This window comes from Salmo trutta, chromosome 8 (assembly GCF_901001165.1).
Source record: "Salmo trutta chromosome 8, fSalTru1.1, whole genome shotgun sequence".
Lineage (NCBI taxonomy): Eukaryota > Metazoa > Chordata > Actinopteri > Salmoniformes > Salmonidae > Salmo > Salmo trutta.
The window spans coordinates 8,545,675-8,566,235 of NC_042964.1; the positions used below are offsets into that span (position 1 = coordinate 8,545,675).

The 20,561-nt window shown below is 43.0% G+C and overlaps 1 protein-coding gene across 12 annotated transcripts in view; it reads left to right on the plus strand.

Moving 5' to 3' along the window:
* Positions 1-20,561, plus strand: part of LOC115198135 (calcium/calmodulin-dependent protein kinase type II delta chain) — a 101,782-nt gene that overhangs the window by 33,626 nt on the left and 47,595 nt on the right. For all 12 annotated transcript variants that reach the window (XM_029759845.1, XM_029759847.1, XM_029759846.1 and 9 more), the window contains one exon: positions 19,241-19,300. In XM_029759845.1, the coding sequence (XP_029615705.1) occupies positions 19,241-19,300 (60 nt within the window). The remainder of the gene's footprint in view (positions 1-19,240; positions 19,301-20,561) is intronic.

Genomic DNA, 20,561 nt, shown 5'->3' on the forward strand with positions numbered 1-20,561 from the left:
TTGGTGTTTTTTTTTATTTTTTTAGGCTACCATACAAAATTAGCTGTTTGATTTCCTCCTTTTGAAGAGTGTACGGAGTCTCATAAACAAGATGAGTTGAAGTTTGTGCTGGAGTTGTGGTCACTGTATCTAACAAACTTCCCATAAACCTCACCCAATCTCTCACTATTGCTAAAGAAAGACCTGTGTGGTACTGAACATTTTAATATCACCATAACCAGGAAGCACTACCCTCCAGACCCGTCCAGCTTTATCCATATCACGGCTCAAACACGAGTCAGCTATCCCATCTATACACATAGTCTGCCAGTTAGAGATATGAGGGCCAGAGCCCGGTTGGCTCCCAGCCAGTTGGGACTTCCAGGGGGACGCTGTCTGTCAGCACTGTCCCTGCTATCGCTCACCAAATCATTTGATTGATATCTGTCACATGCTTCGTAAACAACAGGCTAACAGGGAAATGTTTACTTACGGGCCCTTCCCAACAATGCAGAGAGAAAAATAGTAACACGAGGAATAAATACACAATGAGTAGCTATATACACAGGGTGCCAGTACCGAGTCGATGTGCAGGGGTACAAGGAAATTGATACACTATATATACAAAAGTACACCGCTTACAATTAAAAGATTCTGCTATTTCAGCCACACCCATTGCTGACGGGTGTATAAAATTGAGCACACAGCCATGCAATCTCCATAGACAAACATTGGCAGTGGAATGGCCTTACTGAAGAGCTCAGTGACTTCAACATGGCACCGTCATAGGATGCCACTATTCCAACAAGTCAGTTTGTAAAATTTCTTCCCTAGAGCTGCCCCGGTTAACTGTAAGTGCTGGTATTGTGAAGTGGAAACATCAAGGAGCAACAATGGCTCAGCCGCAAAGTGGTAGGCCACACAAGCTTGTAGCGTGTAAAAATCACCTGTCCTTGGTTGGAACACTCACTACCGAGGTCCAAACTGTCTCTGGAAGCAACGTCATCGCAATAACTGTTTGTCAGGAGATCCATTAAATGGGTTTCCATGGCCGCGCAGCCGCACACAAGCCTAAGATCACCATGCACAACGCCAAGCGTCGGCTGGAGTGGTGTAAACCTTGTTGCCATTGGACTCTGGAGCAGTGGAAATGCGTTCTCTGGAGTAATGAATCATGCTTCACCATTTGGCAGTCTTACGGACGAATCTGGGTTTGGCGGATGCCTCGAGAATGCTACCTGCCCCAAATGCATAGTGCCAATTGTAAAGTTTGGTGGAGGAGGAATAATGGTTTGGGCTGTTTTTCATGGTTGGGTCTAGGCCCCTTAGTTCCGGGGAAGGGAAATCTTAATGCTACAGCATACAATTACATTCTTGGTGATTCTGTGCTAACAACTTTGTGGCAACAGTTTGGGGAAGGCCCTTTCCTGTTTCAGCATGACAATGCCCCGGTGCACAAAGAAAGGTCCATATAGAAATAGTTTGTCGAGATCGGTGTGGAAGAACTTGACTGGCCTGCACAGAGTCCTGACCTCAACCCCATCGAACACCTTTGGAATGAATTGGAACGCACACTGCGGGCCAGGCCTAATCGCCCAACATCAGTGCCCGACCTCACTAATGCTCTTGTGGCTGAATGGAAGCAAGTCCCCGCAGCAATGTTCCAACATCTAGTAGAAAGCCTTCCCAGAAGAGTGGAGGCTGTTTTAGTAGCAAAGGGGGGACCAACTCCATATTAATGCCCATGACTTTGGAATGAGATGTTTGACGAGCAGGTGCCCATGTACTTTTGGCCATGTAGTGTATGTACATATAGGTAGGGATACAGTGACTAAGCAACAGGATAGATAATAAACAGTAGCAGCAGCGTGTATGGTCAGGCAAAAGAGTTAGTGGAAAAGGGGTCAATGCAAATAGTCCGGGTAGCTATTGGCTAACTATTTAGCAGTCTTATAGCTTGGGGGTAGAAGCTGTTCAGGGTCCTGTTGGTTCCAGACTTGCTGCATCGGTTCTGCTTGCCGTGACGTAGCGGAAAACAATACTCTCTGTGTGATCCATCGAAATCCCACCACTGACACCATTAGTCACCACGGATGCAGGGATGTCATATGATGTACTGTAGTTTCTGAGCTTGAATAGGGCAAGTTGCCCAGTGTAATGAGGTTAATACCATGTCACCATTATCATTTAGCTTCACTTTAAGAGTTGCAATAATATTTCACAGGATTGGTTTTATCTGTTGTAAATACTGTATATTCTCCTAGCCAATACAGGGCATTGAGAATCTATTGACATTTGAGCTCTCATTGGATGACAGGACCAGCTGGGAGCCTTCTACCGTCGACGACTATAGGCTTATCAGTGGAGTGGCTGTTCAAGTGGGAGTAATACCTACTGTAGAGAGGTGTGTGTGCTGTATAATGAATACATCTGGTCTCTGTGTCTTCCTGATTCTGATTGACATTGAGCTATCAAGGGGAAATCTTGTATTCAGTAATGAAATCCTATTTTCGTGAGAGAAATTAAAAACCAAGGTATGCAAGTCACGCCTGGCAAATTACACTAAATGTCCCTTGAGAGCATATTATCTAAAGCAGGTCTGTCTGATTGTACAGTCTATAATGTGTGTCATCACTAGTCATTCAGAGAAAGGGTTTGTTTTCATGATCACAGCTCTGCGATGGGTGTTGTCATTGGCGCATGATTCTCACAACGCGGCGTTTTCACACCATGCAGTGGCAAGACACCCTGCAGCATTGTGAGAAGTGTGACTCTTTGCTGGACCGAAACTACGATTGTGCTGCCGTGCTCACTGAGACGAGGTGTCAAACTGTTTTCACAGTCCCTCTAGCTGTCACTTCTACACTGAGCCCATCCTCTACTCTACAAGCATAATGTTGATGATAGCAGTCGCACTTTTTAATTATTACATATTTTACATGTGATACGGCAAGAGAGAGGGCCAGAGATAATTGGACGCCTGTGATAATCTGAAGTACCCTAAAGGACCACTAGATGTCTTGTGATAGATTAATATAAAATCCTTGAATGATACAAACATTCTGGTAGTTTACTGGTAAACATTTCCAGTAAAATATCCTCCCCTTGCAACCGTAGTGCTATAGCTTGGAAAATAAAGAAAGGTGACTGGATGACAACATAATGATGTTTGTTTCCAACATCAGGACTGTTTTCCTAAAGTTACATCCGCTTTGTGTTTTGTTTCCATGCCACGATACTAACGAGTATCGAGACACTGGTATCGTCCCGGCCCTACTCTTTACAATGAAAATACCTTGAACTGTACACAACAAGTTGTTCTTCGATTGTATTTCCGTTGCAAAGCTAAGGCTATACCTGGTGTTGTGTTATGTCCCTCTCTCTCATGTGTGTGGCCCTCTAAGATGTTCCCCTGGATGTCTGTGAGATCTTGACACACACCGTGTACCGGTACCGAGTCAATGTGCGGGGGTACAGGTTAGTCGAGGTCATTTGTAAAGTGACTTCATAGATGATAAACAGCGAGTAGCAACAGTGTAAAAACAAAGGGGGTGAATGTAAATAGTCCGGGTAGCCATTTTATTCATTGTTCAGCAGTCTTATGGCTTTGGGGTCGAAGCTATTTAGGAGCCTTTTGGCCGCTTGCCATGCGGAGCCGCTTGCCGTGCGGTAGCAGAGAGCAGTCAATGACTTGGGTGACTGAGACAAGTCTTTTTTGGGGGGGGGGCACACCGCCTAGTGTATATAGGTGTATATAGGATGTCAGGAAGCTTGGCCCCAGTGATGTACTGGGCCGTACGCACTACCCTCTAGCGCCTTAAGGTCCGATGCCGAGCCGTTGCCGTACCATCAGTGTGTGTCTGTGAAATATGATCCTTTATGTCCTGTTGAAGTACTGTTATATGACATACTTCTTCAACTCCAAGCACTTGGCTTTTTATGTAGAACTAATGTCTTTTAAACAGTGATGATTTACTGTAGCTGTTCTGTATTCTGTTAGCTAATGCTGACTGCTATGATCATTGTGGATGTCTGTGGTGTGTTGGGTCTGCACTGGAAATGATCAGCTTTTAACAGACAACAGTACAATACCCACACCTCCGTGCACCACTCTTGCTCCTCCAGAACTACTGGGTATGAAGGCTTTTACACCACAACTATTGTTTTACCCCTCTCATTTGTGTCTTTGTAAATCTCTGTGTTCCTCTCACGCTGGGATAACTTACGGGGTGTTATTTTGGTGTCTTATCTCCGTCGTACACTGCCGCCCACAACTCTCTATTCCTGCCGCAGCTATTCTAGAGTCCTGAGGCTGCCACACAGGACTCTCTCTGTCTCGCGCTCTCTGTGTGTTTCATTTGTCTATTTCAGTCGTTCTTTATCTATTTATAACATTTTCTGTCTCTGTGTGTGTCTGTCCACTGTTGCGCCTGGTCTTAGACTCTTGCTCTTCACTGTCGGTCTCTTTTCCATTTCTGTCAGTCATTTCTTTCGCTCCTGTCTGTCTTCTCTCTCACACCTTGTTATTGTTTTGTTCTCGGTGGTGGATATTTTAGTCATCACTGAATGCAGTAGCTATTCTGAGGGTGCCTATTGCAGGGCCTGTCAGGCCAGCTAGTGTCCCCCTCTACGTCACAATGGGATTCGATAAACTATTAGCGTCCGTTGCTATATCAACAGTGTAATTACTTAATGATTAACATTTAAGCCTAAAGGGAGTTATTTTCGTCATCGCTCTGCAAACGGCTGATTTCCACATACATTTTCGCTTTGTTTAGCTAATGAAATGAAAACATTAATTCAAACTACTTTTGGGTACCTTGTTAACCTCTCTGGGCCAGTGGGACGCTTGCGTCCCACCTACTCAACAGCCAGTGTAATCCCGTGGCGCGATATTCAAATACCTTAGAAATGCTATTACTTCAATTTCTCAAACATATGACTATTTTACACCATTTTAAAGACAAGACTCTCGTTAATCTAACCACACTGTCCGATTTCAAAAAGGATTTACAACGAAAGCAAAACATTAGATTATGTCAGCAGAGTACCCAGCCAGAAATAATCAGACACCCATTTTTCAAGCTAGCATATAATGTCACATAAACCCAAACCACAGCTAAATGCAGCACTAACCTTTGATGGTCTTCATCAGATGACAATCCTAGGACATTATGTTATACAATACATGCATGTTTTGTTCAATCAAGTTCCTATTTATATCAAAAACCAGCTTTTTACATTAGCATGTGACTAGCATGTGACTAGCATTCCCACTGAACACTTCCGGTGAATTTACTAAATTACTCACGATAAACGTTCACAAAAAACATAACAATTATTTTAAGAATTATAGATACAGAACTCCTTTATGCACTCGCTATGTCCGATTTTAAAATAGCTTTTCGGTGAAAGCACATTTTGCAATATTCTGAGTAGATAGCCCGGCCATCACAGGCTAGCTATTTTGACACCCACCAAGTGTGTTACTCACCAAACTCCGATTTACTATTAGAAAAGTTTGATTACCTTTGCTGTTCTTCGTCAGAATGCACTCCCAGGACTTCTACTTCAATAACAAATGTTGGTTTGGTTCAAAATAATCCATAGTTATATCCAAATAGCGGCGTTTTGTTCGTGCGTTCAAGACACTATCCAAAGGGTAAAGAAGGGTGACGCGCCCGACGCGTTTCGTGACAAAAAAATTCAAAATATTCCATTACCGTACTTCGAAGCATGTCAAACGCGGTTTAAAATCAATTTTTATGCTATTTTTCTCGTAAAAAAGCGATAATATTCCGACCGGGAGTCGTTGTTTTCGTTCAAAGAGAGAGAAAGTAAACATGGTGTCGGCTCGTGCACGCGCCTCCAGTCTCATTGTCCTTAGATCGACCACTTACCAAATGCGATAATGTTTTTCAGCCATGGCCTGCAAAGCCACCGTTCATAATTCTGGCGCCTTCTGAGAGCCTATGGGAGCGTTAGAAAATGTCACGTTATGCCAGAGATCCCCTGTTTTGGTTAGAGATGATCAAGAAGGCCAAGAAAAAGTCAGAGAGAGCGCTTTCTGTTTGGAATCTTCTCAGGTTTTGGCCTGCCAAATGAGTTCCGTTATACTCACAGACACCATTCAAACAGTTTTAGAAACTTTAGGGTGTTTTCTATCCAAATCAAACAAATTATATGCATATTCTAGTTACTGGGCAGGAGTAGTAACCAGATTAAATCGGGAATGTTTTTTATCCGGCTGTGCAAATACTGCCCCCTATCCCCAACAGGTTAACATTACAACATGAAATCCATGTCTTCAACGTTGCTACGTTCCGGAAATGGCAAAGAAAACATGTAATCTGCTTGACACATTAAAGTTACTTACCTTACAGATCAGGAAGTCAGCTAATTTCCACTCCATTGATATGTAAATCTGTTGGATTCATACGCTGGCTTGTCTGTCTGTCATGTTTTTTATTTTAACCTGCCCTTCCCTTATCTACACTGAAATATCATTTCAGTAGTCCACTATTGTGATTCATTTTTTTCTATTTCACATAGCTCATTAGTACACACTTGGTTGATTAGTACACACAACTCCAACACCAGCATTAAGTTTGCTGAAGACACAACAGTTGTAGGCCTGATCACTGACAACGATGAGACAGCCTATAGGGAAGAGGTCAGAGACCTGACCGTGTGGTGCCAGGACAACAACTTCTCCCTCAACGTGATCAAGACAAAGGAGATTGTGGACTACAGGAAAAGGAGTACCGAGCATGCCCCCATTCTCATCGACGGGGCTGTAGTGGAGCAGGTTGAGAGCTTCAAGTTCCTTGGTGTCCACATCAACAACAAACTAACATGGTCCAAGCACACCAAGACAGTCGGGAAGAGGGCACAACAAAACCTATTCCCCCTCAGGAGACTGAAAAGATTTGGCATGGGTCCTCAGATCCTCAAAAGGTTTTACAGCTGCACCATCGAGAGCATCCTGACGGGTTGCATCACTACCTGGTATGGCAACTACTCGGCCTCTGACCGCAAGGCTCCAGAGGGTAGTGCATATGGCCCAGTACATCACCGGGGCCAAGCTTCCTGCCATCCAGGACCTCTATAGCAGGCGGTGTCAGAGGAAGGCCCTAAAAATTGTCAGACTCCAGCCTTCCTAGTCATAGACTGCTCTCTGCTACCGCATGGCAAGCGGTACCAGAGCGCCAAGTCTAGGTCCAAGAGGCTTCTAAACAGCTTCTACCCCCAAGCCATAAGACTCCTGAACAGCTAATCAAATGGCTACCCAGACCCAGACTATTTGCATTAACCCCCCGCCCCACTACGCTGCCGCTACTGTTATTATCTATGCGTAGCCACTTTAATAACTCTACCTACATGTACATATTACCTCAATTTCCTCGACACCGGTGCCCCCGCACATTGACACATTGACTCTGTACTGGTACCCCTTCTATATAGCCCAGCTATTGTTATTTACTGCTGCTCTAATTCATTGTTATTCTTTTCTCTTTCTGTTGGGGTGGGGGTTTCTTAACTGTATTGTTGGTTAAGGGCTTGTAAGTAAGCATTTCATTGTAAGGTCTACACATGTTGTATTCAGTGCATGTGACAAATAAAATGTAATTTTATGCAAAAAGCGACACATTTTAACATTGTGTGCTCTCTCTGACATTCATTGAAATCATACATTTCAGATATAATAGAATGTGATTGATTGACTAAAGGTTCTTCTGCTTGCCCAGCTGTCCACCTCCTTGACAATTCACCGTCAGAAGCGTAGGGTGATTTTGGTAATCATGTGCTTCACTCTGAAATGGCCAGCATGTTTCTCGGTCAGCACGGCCTCATTCTCTTCCTCACCTACTCCCCCCAAACATTAAAACAGAATTCAACAAAATTCTAAAATGTATTAAACTAGTAGGAAATCAACTAAAAGTATTGAACTTATTATAAAATGCATTCATTTGCCCAAGTTCATGTTAAGACATGAACTAAATCCATCAGTGATTTGTTTTTTTACTGCAACTTCCTGGAAGGGTACAGGAATGGACTTGTCTGTGTATTGTTCGTATGTCATGTCTCCAGTCTGTGTAGCCATTAGTGATGAATGATAACCGTCTGTTGTCGGATGGAAAGGCTTTCTCATAAACCTTCTCAATTAAATATTAACCACAAAGTAGCCTATGCCTACCTGGCAGAATGATATCATGATTATTTGTGTCAATCCAGTAATCATTTGTTTTGCAATCTCTGCAGTCACATGACCGCTAACCTAACAACGGTCTCTGGCTGGTGCAAAGGGTTATTAGACCCAAAAATGATTTTTCCCAGATCTCAAACGTGGTCTCCTGATGTGGTTTAAGCATTGTTGTGGACTTAGACCATCCAATTAAGTTTTTGTTTGTTTCTATTAGAATAGTGTTATTTTCAGAGTGAAAAACTGGGGGAAACAGAAACCTGGAAAAACAAAACGGAGAAAACAACTGAATTTTCGAAAAAAAATGTAACCAGATTTCACAGGGCCCTAGTTTTTGTATCTCCACTCATCTCTCTCTCCTTCTCCTTCCTCCTCTCTCATTCCTCCTCTCTCTGTTTGCTCTCGCTCATTCCTCCTTTCTCGCTTTCTGTGTCCACCTTCTTTTTATCTCTTTGCCTCTTTTCCCATCTCCTCTTTCTCTCCTTCCTCCTCTCCCTCCCTCTTTCTCCTCTCTGATACCTGCTGTCTGTCACATTGCAGGTGGAAGTGGCAGTCTAGACTTAAGGACCACCCTTTGCAACACTTTATTTTCGCTGCCTTGGCAACACAGCCGAGAGAAGCAGTGAGTCAGGATGGTGTGTTATCACCGCTCCCGTATTTCAGCCAGCACTGCTATTGTGTAGTGTGGTCTTTGATAAAGTTGGTCGCTCTGGCCATTGTCTGGTTTGGGCTCAGGGCTCAGGGTGATGAGAGAGGAAGATCCCTTTTAGAATGGAGGGGAGATTAGGGCTTTACCGCATCCAGACAGCGTGTTTGTGTTTTACTTACCTGTGTGTGTGCTTTTTTTAAGTGGGTTAGGCAGGTGTGTTAGTACGTGTCTGTGTGCCGGTTGTGTGTGGAGCAGGACTGGTGTTCTGTGCCTGGGGAGGCCCGACTGAGATGGACTACCTGAGTGTGAGCTGGTTACTGAGCAAGGGACAGCTCTCCTGCCTCTACGTGACTGGGGATCAATATCAGGGTTTAGGAAAGAGCCATTTCTGCAACTGCTACAGACACGTATACAGCCTTTTGCGTGTCATACTGCTGCATTTATTTTAACATGTTCTTTTCATTAATAATTAGTTCATGCATTTAATAGGTTAGTTCATTAATTCAATCACTCATTTGCTTGTTTGTTCATTTATTCATTCACTCACTCGCAAACCATTTCCAGATAGGATATTTGACTGCATTTCCAGATAGGATATTTGACTGCATTTCCAGATAGGATATTTGACTGCTCTCTCCCCCTCATCCCTCCATCTCCTCATTTTGTAACACATTTGTTTGTTATTCAAAGCTGTAGCTCTGTGTGTCCCATCTTTCTCTCTGCCTGAAACAGGTTGATATCTTGTTTTGCATAATATTTCCACCTGGCCATTCTGTGGTATTGGTACACACTTTGTTTTTATATAATCATCACACTGATGGCAAAACTGTCTTTACATGCCTGTAGCCTTAATACATCCTCCATCTGTCATTATGGTAATTACAGAACATTTTATGTCACTGTAGGTGTGTATGTCACTGTAGGTTTAGCACTCGTATACTCTCATACAGTACCAGTCAAACGTTTGTACACGCCTACTCATTCCAGGGTTATTCTTTATTTTTACTATTTTCTACATTGTAGAATAATGAAGATATCAAAACTATGAAATAACACATATGGAATCATGTAGTAACCAAAAAAGTGTTAAACAAATCAAAATATATTTGAGATTCTTCAAAGTAGCCACCCTTTGACTTGATGACAGCTTTGCACACTCTTGGCATTTTCTCAACCAGCTTCATGAGGTAGTCATCTGGAATGCATTTCAATTAACAGGTGTGCCTTGTTAATTTGTGGAATTTCTTATGTCAATGCATTTGAGCCAATCAGTTGTGACAAGGTAGGGGTGGTATACAGAAGATGGACCTATGTGGACTATGGTATTTTACCAAAATCACCCGACCCCGACCCCAACCCAAATGAGATGGTTTGGGATGAGTTGGACCGCAGAGGGAAGGAAATGCAGCCAACAAGTGCCCAGCATATGTGGGAACTCCTTCAAGACTGTTGGAAAGGCATTCCAGGTGAAGCTGGTTGAGTGTGCCAAAGCTGTCAAGGCAAAGGGTGGCTACTTCAAAGAATCTCAAATATAAAATATATTTTGATTTTTGGTTACTACATGATTCCATGTGTTATTTCATAGTTTTGATGTCTTCACTATTCTACAATGTAGAAAATAGTAAAAATAAAGAAAAACCCTTGAATGAGTAGCTGTGTCCAAACTTTTGACTGGTACTGTATGTGCTCAGACCATTTGGGGTAACTTAACACTGGGCAACACCGTTCAGACCGTATGGAATATAATGCCGCTATTGTGTTGGATAGTAGGTAGTGTTGTGTTAAGGAGGCTGTGTTCATTGATCCTAGATGTCCTCAGGGCCAATGTCTGACAGTGGGGTCTGTCTGAGAGAGACTGTATGCACATAAACAAGTCAGTGAACAGTGTCGCAGACTCTCGCCCCTGGGAATCAGACCCTTATTGAGGAGATGGGGAGAGAGAGAGAGTAGGGGACACACACACAAACAAATACATACACATTGGCATTACAGTGACATGTGCACTGACTCACTGTTCCTGCCCAGGGTCGGGAGTTCGTTGACTAAGACCACACGCACTAGCAAAGTATGTTCCTCTCCATATTTTAGTTGACTCATTTGATAGACATACTATATACGGACCCCCCCGGTCCTTTTTATATGTGTGTGTGTGTGTGTGTGTGTGTGACCTCCAGTCATGGTTGTTTTTGTCCAATGGGCTACCATAACAAGTACTGTAGGTTGCACTGACCATCACGCTGTGCATGCAGAATTTACCAGGATTACATTCTGTGTCTCTGTAATGTCTCTGTTCTGATGGGGATTCTGTCAGATTCTCTCCTGTACCGTGGCTCTGGTCTCATCACATAATTTCCCTTGGTTCTGCCGGGGTCTGTAAAATCTGCTGCACAGATTAATATTGCTGATAATGGTGGTGATGTCCGCGTGAGCTGTAGAGCGGCCAGCGTATGGATCCGTAAAAGAGGGTCTTAGGCTTCTGTGATGTCACACACCGGGATGAGCAGCACATCATCATAGAAACACTCACTTTATCATCACTTCATCATCACCGTATCATGAGGCTATGGGTGTGCCCGTCTATCTGGAGCTAGCCTCTTGTCTTTAGGGGATAGGGGTAGAGGGAAATGCCTGACTTCATCTGTGTGTGTGTGTCAGCCAAATAGAAATAGACAAAGTAGATAGCCAGGATCCCCAGGGGGGCATGTCCCCCTGGTTAAAAATTGTTTCTCTCTTTTGGTGGCCTCTGGCACATTGTAATGCCTTGATTCCATCTAAATAATTGAATACTTTATTGAGTTTACCTCCAAGATTGGAAACATTTGTTATGGTATTGTGTTTACAATTTAAATGAGTGAGAATGTATGAATCCCTCGTATTGTTAGTAGTTTTGGATATCGTCTAGGCCAAGGCCTATATGATCAGGACAAATTTTTTAATTTTTTTTTTTTTACATTTAACATGTCTTCTCTTAAGAGTAAAGTATTTTACTACAAGATATGAATTTGCCACAATTATGTATTTTATTAAATCAGAAAGTGCCAAAATGATCTTAAATGTATTAAAGGTTACATTTAAAATCAAAAAGAATTGTGTGATGGCACTATTTCAAATGGAATAATTGGTCTCTATAGTAAACAGAACATTAATTTATGACCATACGCGTTATGAGAAGATCGAGAACGGCGTCAGTTAAATGAATGAAAGAATTAACAGGTGTTCGCTACTCTCTTTTGTGAATTGCATAATAACATTCATTTAAAAAAAAATGCTTGATTAATTAACAACTGACCCACAGATTTCTTCTTAAATAATCTTGTAAGACTCCGCTGACTTCAAGCTTCCTATTTAAGAGCAATTTTCTCGGCTGTCTGCAATACAGGTATGAATAAAGCAGGTGTTAATCATGGCCTTCGCTACACAGAAAACAGCAGTCCATTGTCAACATGTTCATTAAATCACTAGATCAATGTCTTTGAAAATAACATACAAATATCATTAGCTTTTTAAAACAATTCAATCGGTTTTCTTTTATCATATTTTGGACCAGAGTGAGGCTCTCTCTCCACTAGCCTACATATTGTTCCTGCAGTGAAGATTCACTATTTTCATCTACTGTTTTAATCATTTATCTGCAGATCGCCAAAAAGCCTACCAGTATGCAAATTAGGGAGTCAAACGAATAGCTCTCTTACCGATGTGATTCGGTAGGATACTGAAGAATCACTCACTTTAACGTCACTGTCTGGCAAGTCCTGATGGACTTTATGTGGAAAATACAAACGCGATCTTTAGTTTACTTGTCCCGGTGCGATGCCATGGATGTATGTAGTTATGAATGGGAAGGCTATATGAGATCGACTTTATTCAGTCAGCTCAACACTGTATAAACTAGTCAAGCTTGCTGCTCGTCGATCAAACACAGTAAGCCTCTGCGCCAGGACTTCGTGGCTGCATATGAAACACGTAAAATAAAATAAATGTGCTGAAAGAAGCCACTAGGAAGTTTTTCTGCAATTGTTGCTAGCCGGCCATCCAGAACCACAACTCACGGACTTCTACCCCATTTGAAGCGTGAGCTTAGTTTTCGTGGCGTTTTTACTGGCCCAGGCGGGCTATCATTAATGTTGGACCCTGCACGCCAAAGAAAATAGATGAATGTGCCAGAAAACAATAGGCTAAGTGGATTTAGACTCATCATTACCACATTCAATGGGACGTGCAAATTGACTCGCATAGACGAAGGAGCATCATGCTCTCTCTCCCTCCGCGTAAAGACATTTGACTGCAACCACAGAGTACACACACACACACACACCCCCAGGAGGTGTTTCACTGTCATCGCACACTTTGACTGACAAGTGCCTGTCCCATCAGTAGAGCTGTAGATAATGACTATCGTTCAATCTAGTAGGACAGGGTTTGGCAGACTTTTTTTTCGGATTTACAAATTGTAAAAAAGTTGTCTAGTTAATTTAACACCGTACCCAAACCCGCGCAAATTGATTTTGTCCCCCCACACCAAAAGCTGTCAAGACACGCAGGTTAAAATATCAAAACAAACTCTGAACCAATTATATTCATTTGGGCACACGTCGAAAAGCATTAAATCTTTTATGGCAATTTAGCTAGCTAGCTTGCTGTTGCTAGCTAATTTGTCCTATTTAGCTAGCTTGCTGTTGCTAGCTAATTTGTCCTGGGATATAAATGTTGTTATTTTACCTGAAATGCACAAGGTCCTCTACTCGACAATTAATCCACACATAAAACAGTCAACTGAATCGTTTCTAGTTATCTCCTCCTTCCAGGCTTTTTCTTCGTTGGACTTTAGATGCCAATCGCCATATAACTTTAATAGTTACCACGCCGACCGACTGAACTCAGTTCATCTTTCAATCACCCAGGTGGGTATAACCAATGAGGAGATGGCCCGTGGGTATCTGCTTCTATAAACCAATGTTGTGTTCAGCATCACAAATAGAACTGACTTCTATTTTAGCGCTTGGCAACGCAGACGCTCGTTGGTTGGTGCGGGCGAGCAGTGTGGGTGCAATAATTGAATAACATGTGTGTGTAATCGGCTGTATAGCCGACAACACGTGTGTGTGTGTGTGTGTGTGCCAGTCTTCACTCGCATACTTACCTGCCTCATTATCGGGTTTATAAGACCGACTGTGGTGCATAATGTGGCCTAGTTTCAATGGCAATTGATTCAGGCTATCAGTTTCTCTTACGAAGTGCTGTAAAGACAACGTCTTCTTGCGATAAATGATGGCCCATTTTATTTTAATGGACCAGTCTGCGTTTGAAGCTGTCTTCTAATGAGGGACTACCCAGGATCCTCTGATACTTTCAGGGTGACTTGCACTCGGGTGACTTGCACAAACTTCCTCTCTCGCTTTTAATGTTGAGCTGTTTTTCTTTTTAGTCCTTTTATTTATTTTATTCTTCTCGCTGCCTGTCTCCAGAAAATAATTGGCTCCCTATTTAAATCAGTCTGGCTGTGCTGCCAAGGCCGACAGTCTGATGTGAAGTTGCCCAGAAGAAGGAGTGGGGTGGGGCAATCCTGGTCCCATTTCTTTTCTCCTGAAACTTTAAGAGGATGCTGTACTCAGCTCGTCACCATTGGGCTTACTTCAGCCATCACAACACCCCACCTTCAGCCTAGCTCTGCAGCAACAGGTAGGGAAGGAATGGCACGAGGGGAATGCGCTTTAAAACCTGTACAGGATCAGTGGGTCCTCCACGGGACGGTTGAGCTAACACGATTAGCATGAGGTTGTAAGTAAAGAACATTTCCCAGGACATAGACATATCTGATATTGGCAGAAAGCTTAAATTCTTGTTAATCTAACTGCACTGTCCTATTTACAGTAGCTATTACAGTGAAAGAATACCATAATATTGTTTGAAGAGAGTGCACAGTTATGAACTTAAAGTTATTAATAAGGCAATTAGGCACATTTTTGCAGACTTGATACAACATTTTGAACATAAATGCAATGGTTCATTGGATCAGTCTAGAACTTTGCACATACACTGCTGCCATCTATTGGCCAAAATCTAAATTGCGCCCAGGCTGGAATAATAAATTATGGTTTTTCTCTTGCATTTCAAAGATGATGGTACAAAAAAATGCATGTTTTTTTTCTTTGTATTATCTTTTACCAGATCTAATGTGTTATTTTCCTACATTAATTTCACATTTCCACATACTTCAAAGTGTTTCCTTTCAAATGGTATCAAGAATATGCATAGCCTTGCTTCAGGTCCTGAGCTACAGGCAGTTAGATTTGGGTATGTCATTTTATGTGAACATTTAAAAAAAATGGTCTGATCCTTAAGAGGATCATAATTATTAATGATCCTAACATGTCAAGACACCAGTAAATTGTCCTCTTCAAGGCGTTGGGGACTGAGAATCAACTGGACCTGAGGGCGGCAGCGGTGCCAGATGTGCTAGATTTTCATCATGTCATGAGGAGGGGGTTGATTGCAGTGAAAATAGCTGCTGCCCTTGTTTCTCAGGCCTGACAGCATTCTCTCTCTCTGCTCATCTGGGGCTGACTAACGTTTAAATAGGTCAGCTCTGGGGCGAATCACACCACACTGTTTTAGTTGTGTTGCTCATTTTTAAAATCACTCCACCTGAAGCTGTTAATGAGAGAAGGATGACGAGTCCGGCTCTTTGTGTGTCACGTTTATGACGCTGCAGACCAAATGCATCATCTGATTGACATCATCATTTATGGCAGTCGGATTGAGGAACTACATAGGGGTTTCAAGTTCGATCTTGCAAATCATGTTTTTGTCCAGTGTTTGTGGAAAAAAACATTGACGTTTACATGGTCTCTCTGTGTAGGTCAATTGAAATCCCCATGTCAAATGAAATACCATAACACGGTGAGTTCATTATCCTCACTAGAGCTACTCACTAAAGGTGTATGGAACACAATGGGGTCAGAATAAGATAAGAAGATGATGATGATGAAGAAGACTGGGAGGAGGGTTGAGGTTGAACTACTGGAGGTGACGAGTGAGCAGCTGTAAATCCTGTTACGTCACAGACTGGGAGCATGCCGTCTGGGGATGAGAGAGGTGGCGACGGGAGAGAATGGGAGCACGACAAAGTCCGCCCGGCGATCGGGATTACCGCCCTGTAAAAGCACATCTGATTGGTGCGATTTGGGATTAGACGTTTGTAAAACAAGACGTGATTGGAGAGATCATTAACGAGGCTACCGCATCACATCTGGCTCAAGCAGCAGGGATTACAACCTTAGAAAAGCACTTTTGATTGGAGGAGCACAGATTACAGGCCTGTAAAAGCAAACCAGATTGGAGAAATGGGAATGTGGCTGCTATGAAAAGACATCCGATTGGTGTGTGTAGGATTATGTTGTTTGAGTCAGATTGGATGGGAAAGCTTCCAGGCCCTGTGAAGTTCACGTCTGACGGTGGATTAGAGATTCACAAATGCTTCATAGGTCCTAAAAATAGCATGTGGTCTCTAGAAAAATCCCACAATGGATCCGGCATTGTCCAATATGGCTCAGACGAGACCTAGGCACACACACACACACACATTCACAGATCCACTGACATATCTGTAGCATTGATCTGGCATTAACCTAGAGAGTTGATGAGGATTTGGTCATTGACCCAGTCACACACGCTCCCAATACCTGCCTGTCCACCTGTTCTGAACTATTGAGCGCACTCTGCAGGTGAAAGATGGCAGTGCACCCCTATAGAATTGCCTACGGCGATGCCTTTGGAATTCCACACGGATACACCTAACACAACACATGTATCTAACCTGAACATGAACCACTTTCTTTATTCACTTTTACTTTACGTTTCAAATGTCACAGCAAGAAAGGGGATCTTCAACTCTTCACATGTTGACAGTGGCCTACCTACAGGGTTAGAGTCAATTCCATTGTAATTTCAGTCAATTCAGGAAGTACACTGAAATTTCTATGCTTTTCAATGACGACAGTTTTGAATTGTAATTTGGTTTACTTTCTGAACTGACTGGAATTTAAATTGAATTGACCCCAACCCTGCCTACATGTAACATAAACATTCAGGCCCCGTACCCTGACATTTTATTTATTCAGAACCCCTGTGCTCTCCTAACCCTTTGTCCCTAACACTGCAGTCTACCTCTGACTCACCCACACAGCGCCCCTCAGGTAACCTTTTGTTGTTATGCCAAAGTTGTTTATCAAACATTAATAATCCAGCATATTGCCGGCAACAGGTCCGTCATTAATTCTTTAAATTGGGATGCTTTGGCGCATCTATCTTCAGTTGAATTCAAAATGAGCTCTCCTCTTGGTTTCAGGGCTACCATGTGACTATTTTCCTTCTCAACTTTTGTCAAACTTCTTTTGATTTATCTGTGGACAGGTCGCGTTACACTTTAAATCTGGTTCATTTCCTGGTTCTGTCGACTGAATTTATTCATGTCAAATAATTCACTGGTCGCAGCGGTTGGCCACGTGAAAGATGAAAGCAACACCTGGAGGAATTGGAGCCCTGCTTCGCTGTGGCGTTGCAGTAGTGAATAACCTTGATGAATTTAAATGTTTAAGTGGTTTTCAAATACTTGCCCTTTAATAAATGAGAATATTCCCTGGGGTACCAGTTGAGGTACCAGTATCGTGTTGAAATGAATAGCAATTGATATTGACATCTCAATTAACTCACGTCCCATTTAATTCACACATGGAAGTGTTATTATTGCAAAGTGGTCGATGAGCACTCCTAAGTGTTGCAGTGACCTGATATCCTGTTGGCAGCATGATGAATATAAACAGTGTGTAAATACTCTGTCTAGATGAGCTCACCAGATGTGCATGCTAACATTACTACTCCCTGAAGTGGGGGAACCAGATTTCACAGTGGAGTGCTAAGTTCACTGACATCAGCCTAGAAGCTCCACTCTTAAGACACCTGATGAATGATCAAAACACGTAAACAAAGGAGCGAGGGTTAAGGTGAATACAGAGCAACGATATACGTCCGTTGTGTTTGTGTGTAAAGCTCAGAGAGTACATAGCACGCCTGTTCCAACAGGACATTCAGTTCCATTCACTGACCCTTCATCTAGTTCCTAATGAATCGTGTTGGATTGGGAAGTTATGATCACCCTTCATCTAGTTCCTAATGAATCATCTTGGATTGGGAAGTTATGATCACCCTTCATCTAGTTCCTAATGAATCATCTTGGATTGGGAAGTTATGATGACCCTTCATCTAGTTCCTAATGAATCATCTTGGATTGGGAAGTTATGATGACCCTTCATCTAGTTCCTAATGAATCATCTTGGATTGGGAAGTTATGATGACCCTTCATCTAGTTCCTAATGAATCATCTTGGATTGGGAAGTTATGATGACCCTTCATCTAGTTCCTAATGAATCATCTTGGATTGGGAAGTTATGATCACCCTTCATCTAGTTCCTAATGAATCATCTTGGATTGGGAAGTTATGATGACCCTTCATCTAGTTCCTAATGAATCATCTTGGATTGGGAAGTTATGATGACCCTTCATCTAGTTCCTAATGAATCATATTGGATTGGGAAGTTATGATGACCCTTCATCTAGTTCCTAATGAATCATGTTGGATTGGGAAGTTATGATGACCCTTCATCTAGTTCCTAATGAATCATGTTGGATTGGGAAGTTATGATCACCCTTCATCTAGTTCCTAATGAATCATGTTGGATTGGGAAGTTATGATGACCCTTCATCTAGTTCCTAATGAATCATGTTGGATTGGGAAGTTATGATGACCCTTCATCTAGTTCCTAATGAATCATGTTGGATTGGGAAGTTATGATGACCCTTCATCTAGTTCCTACTGAATCATGTTGGATTGGGAAGTTATGATGACCCTTCGTCTAGTTCCTACTGAATCATGTTGGATTGGGAAGTTATGATGACCCTTCATCTAGTTCCTAATGAATCATGTTGGATTGGGAAGTTATGATGACCCTTCATCCCATTCAGCTGTAAGGTGAAAGTGACGGGATTTACTGTAGCAATTACTGTGGTATCAGGAAACTGGACTGTAATCTGACCCTACTGGATTTACAGATCATGAACCGGCTTGTACTCTTGGCGTTGTGTATCATTTACGCTACGTTGGTGTCTGGGAATGGAACACGGAAGCCACATGGAATACCTTTTTTTAGCATGGTCACAGTTAGCGTGGTCACAATTATGTGAAAACCGGAGTAGAACAGGATCAGGCTTGTCTTACAACCCAAGAGAAGATAACACTAACTCCCTAACAACGTGAGGGAATGCCACAGTCCTTGGGGTTAAGGTGTGTGTGTGTGTGTGTGTGTGTGTGTGTGTCTCAAAGACTGACGCCTTCTATTTTGTCTCTCCTCTAGATCACCAGAAGCTGGAGAGAGAGGCCAGGATTTGTCGTCTGCTCAAGCACCCTAATATCGGTTAGTCAAATACTGTACAAATCTAACATCTGTGAATTCGTGTTCCACCTTCAGTTCCTCACTTTCTCCTGTCCTCCACTCCCCTGACCTTTTTAACCTCTTCCCTCTCCTTCACCTTTAACCTCTTCCCTCTCCTCTTTCTCTTCAATGTGCCAGCTGGCCCTTCACTGGTGGCAGTAAGACAATCACACTGTTATGCCATAATACACAAGCGCTCCCACACACACACTTGACCGTCTGTCTCAGTCCTGGCCAGCCCACTGTGCCAGGGAAACTGTTCCCATCATCCATGGCAAAAAAAGAGTTAGAAAGGACCAGCCTTTTGCCTGGTAAAACAGCAATGTGTCCATCCCCCCACCTCCACACACTCCCATGTAGGCTATCCCCATTGGAAGGTAAATAACCTTGATACACCCCAAAGCCATTTTTAAGTGGATCCTGGGTAAATAAACATTGAAAGTCTGTTCAAACCAGACCTCGCCCACGTTTTCCCAGTCCCTTGCGGGCTGCCAAGGGACACGCGGAGGCCAAGGCACTGTAAGACTTGACGATCACACTGGGTGTTGGTGTGGTTGTTTTCACACTGTTTGTTCTCTGCCGAGAAGAGAAGGATGAGGGGGGCGGAAGAACAAGACGATGATATGGGGGGGCATTTTGTTTGTCTATCGATGAGAAGACTTGGCGATAAAATGTATAACGTGGGAGAACATTGGAGGAAGAGTGGTTTGGGTGGCCATGTGTCTACATCTCAGTCCTGGAGCTATTATTATTACAGATAGGAATAGAGGAGAAATACACACCAGATGGGGCAGACTGACCCTAGCCCCCTGGCACATAGACTATTGCAGCATAGATACTGGAGACTGAGACGGGGGGGGGGTCAAGACACTGTAGCCATGTCCTTTGATACCCCCGGAGAGGGCCAACCAGGCAGGATATATATATACCCCACCCATTTTGCCAAGCACAGCCCCCACACCACTAGAGGGATACCAACAGACCACCAACTTACTACCCTGAGACAAGGCTGAGTATAGCCCACGAAGATCTCCTCCAGCGCACAAGCCCGAGTGTACGCAAGACCGGACAGGAAGATCACTTCAGTGACTCAACCCACTCAAGTCGTGTATAGCGAAAAAAGCCTGGCATGACATGACGCACCCTTCTTAGGGACGACATTGAAGAGCACTTGTAAGCCAGTGACTCAGCCCCCGTAATAGGGTCAGAGGCAGAGAATCCCAGGGGAGATAAAGGAGCCTGT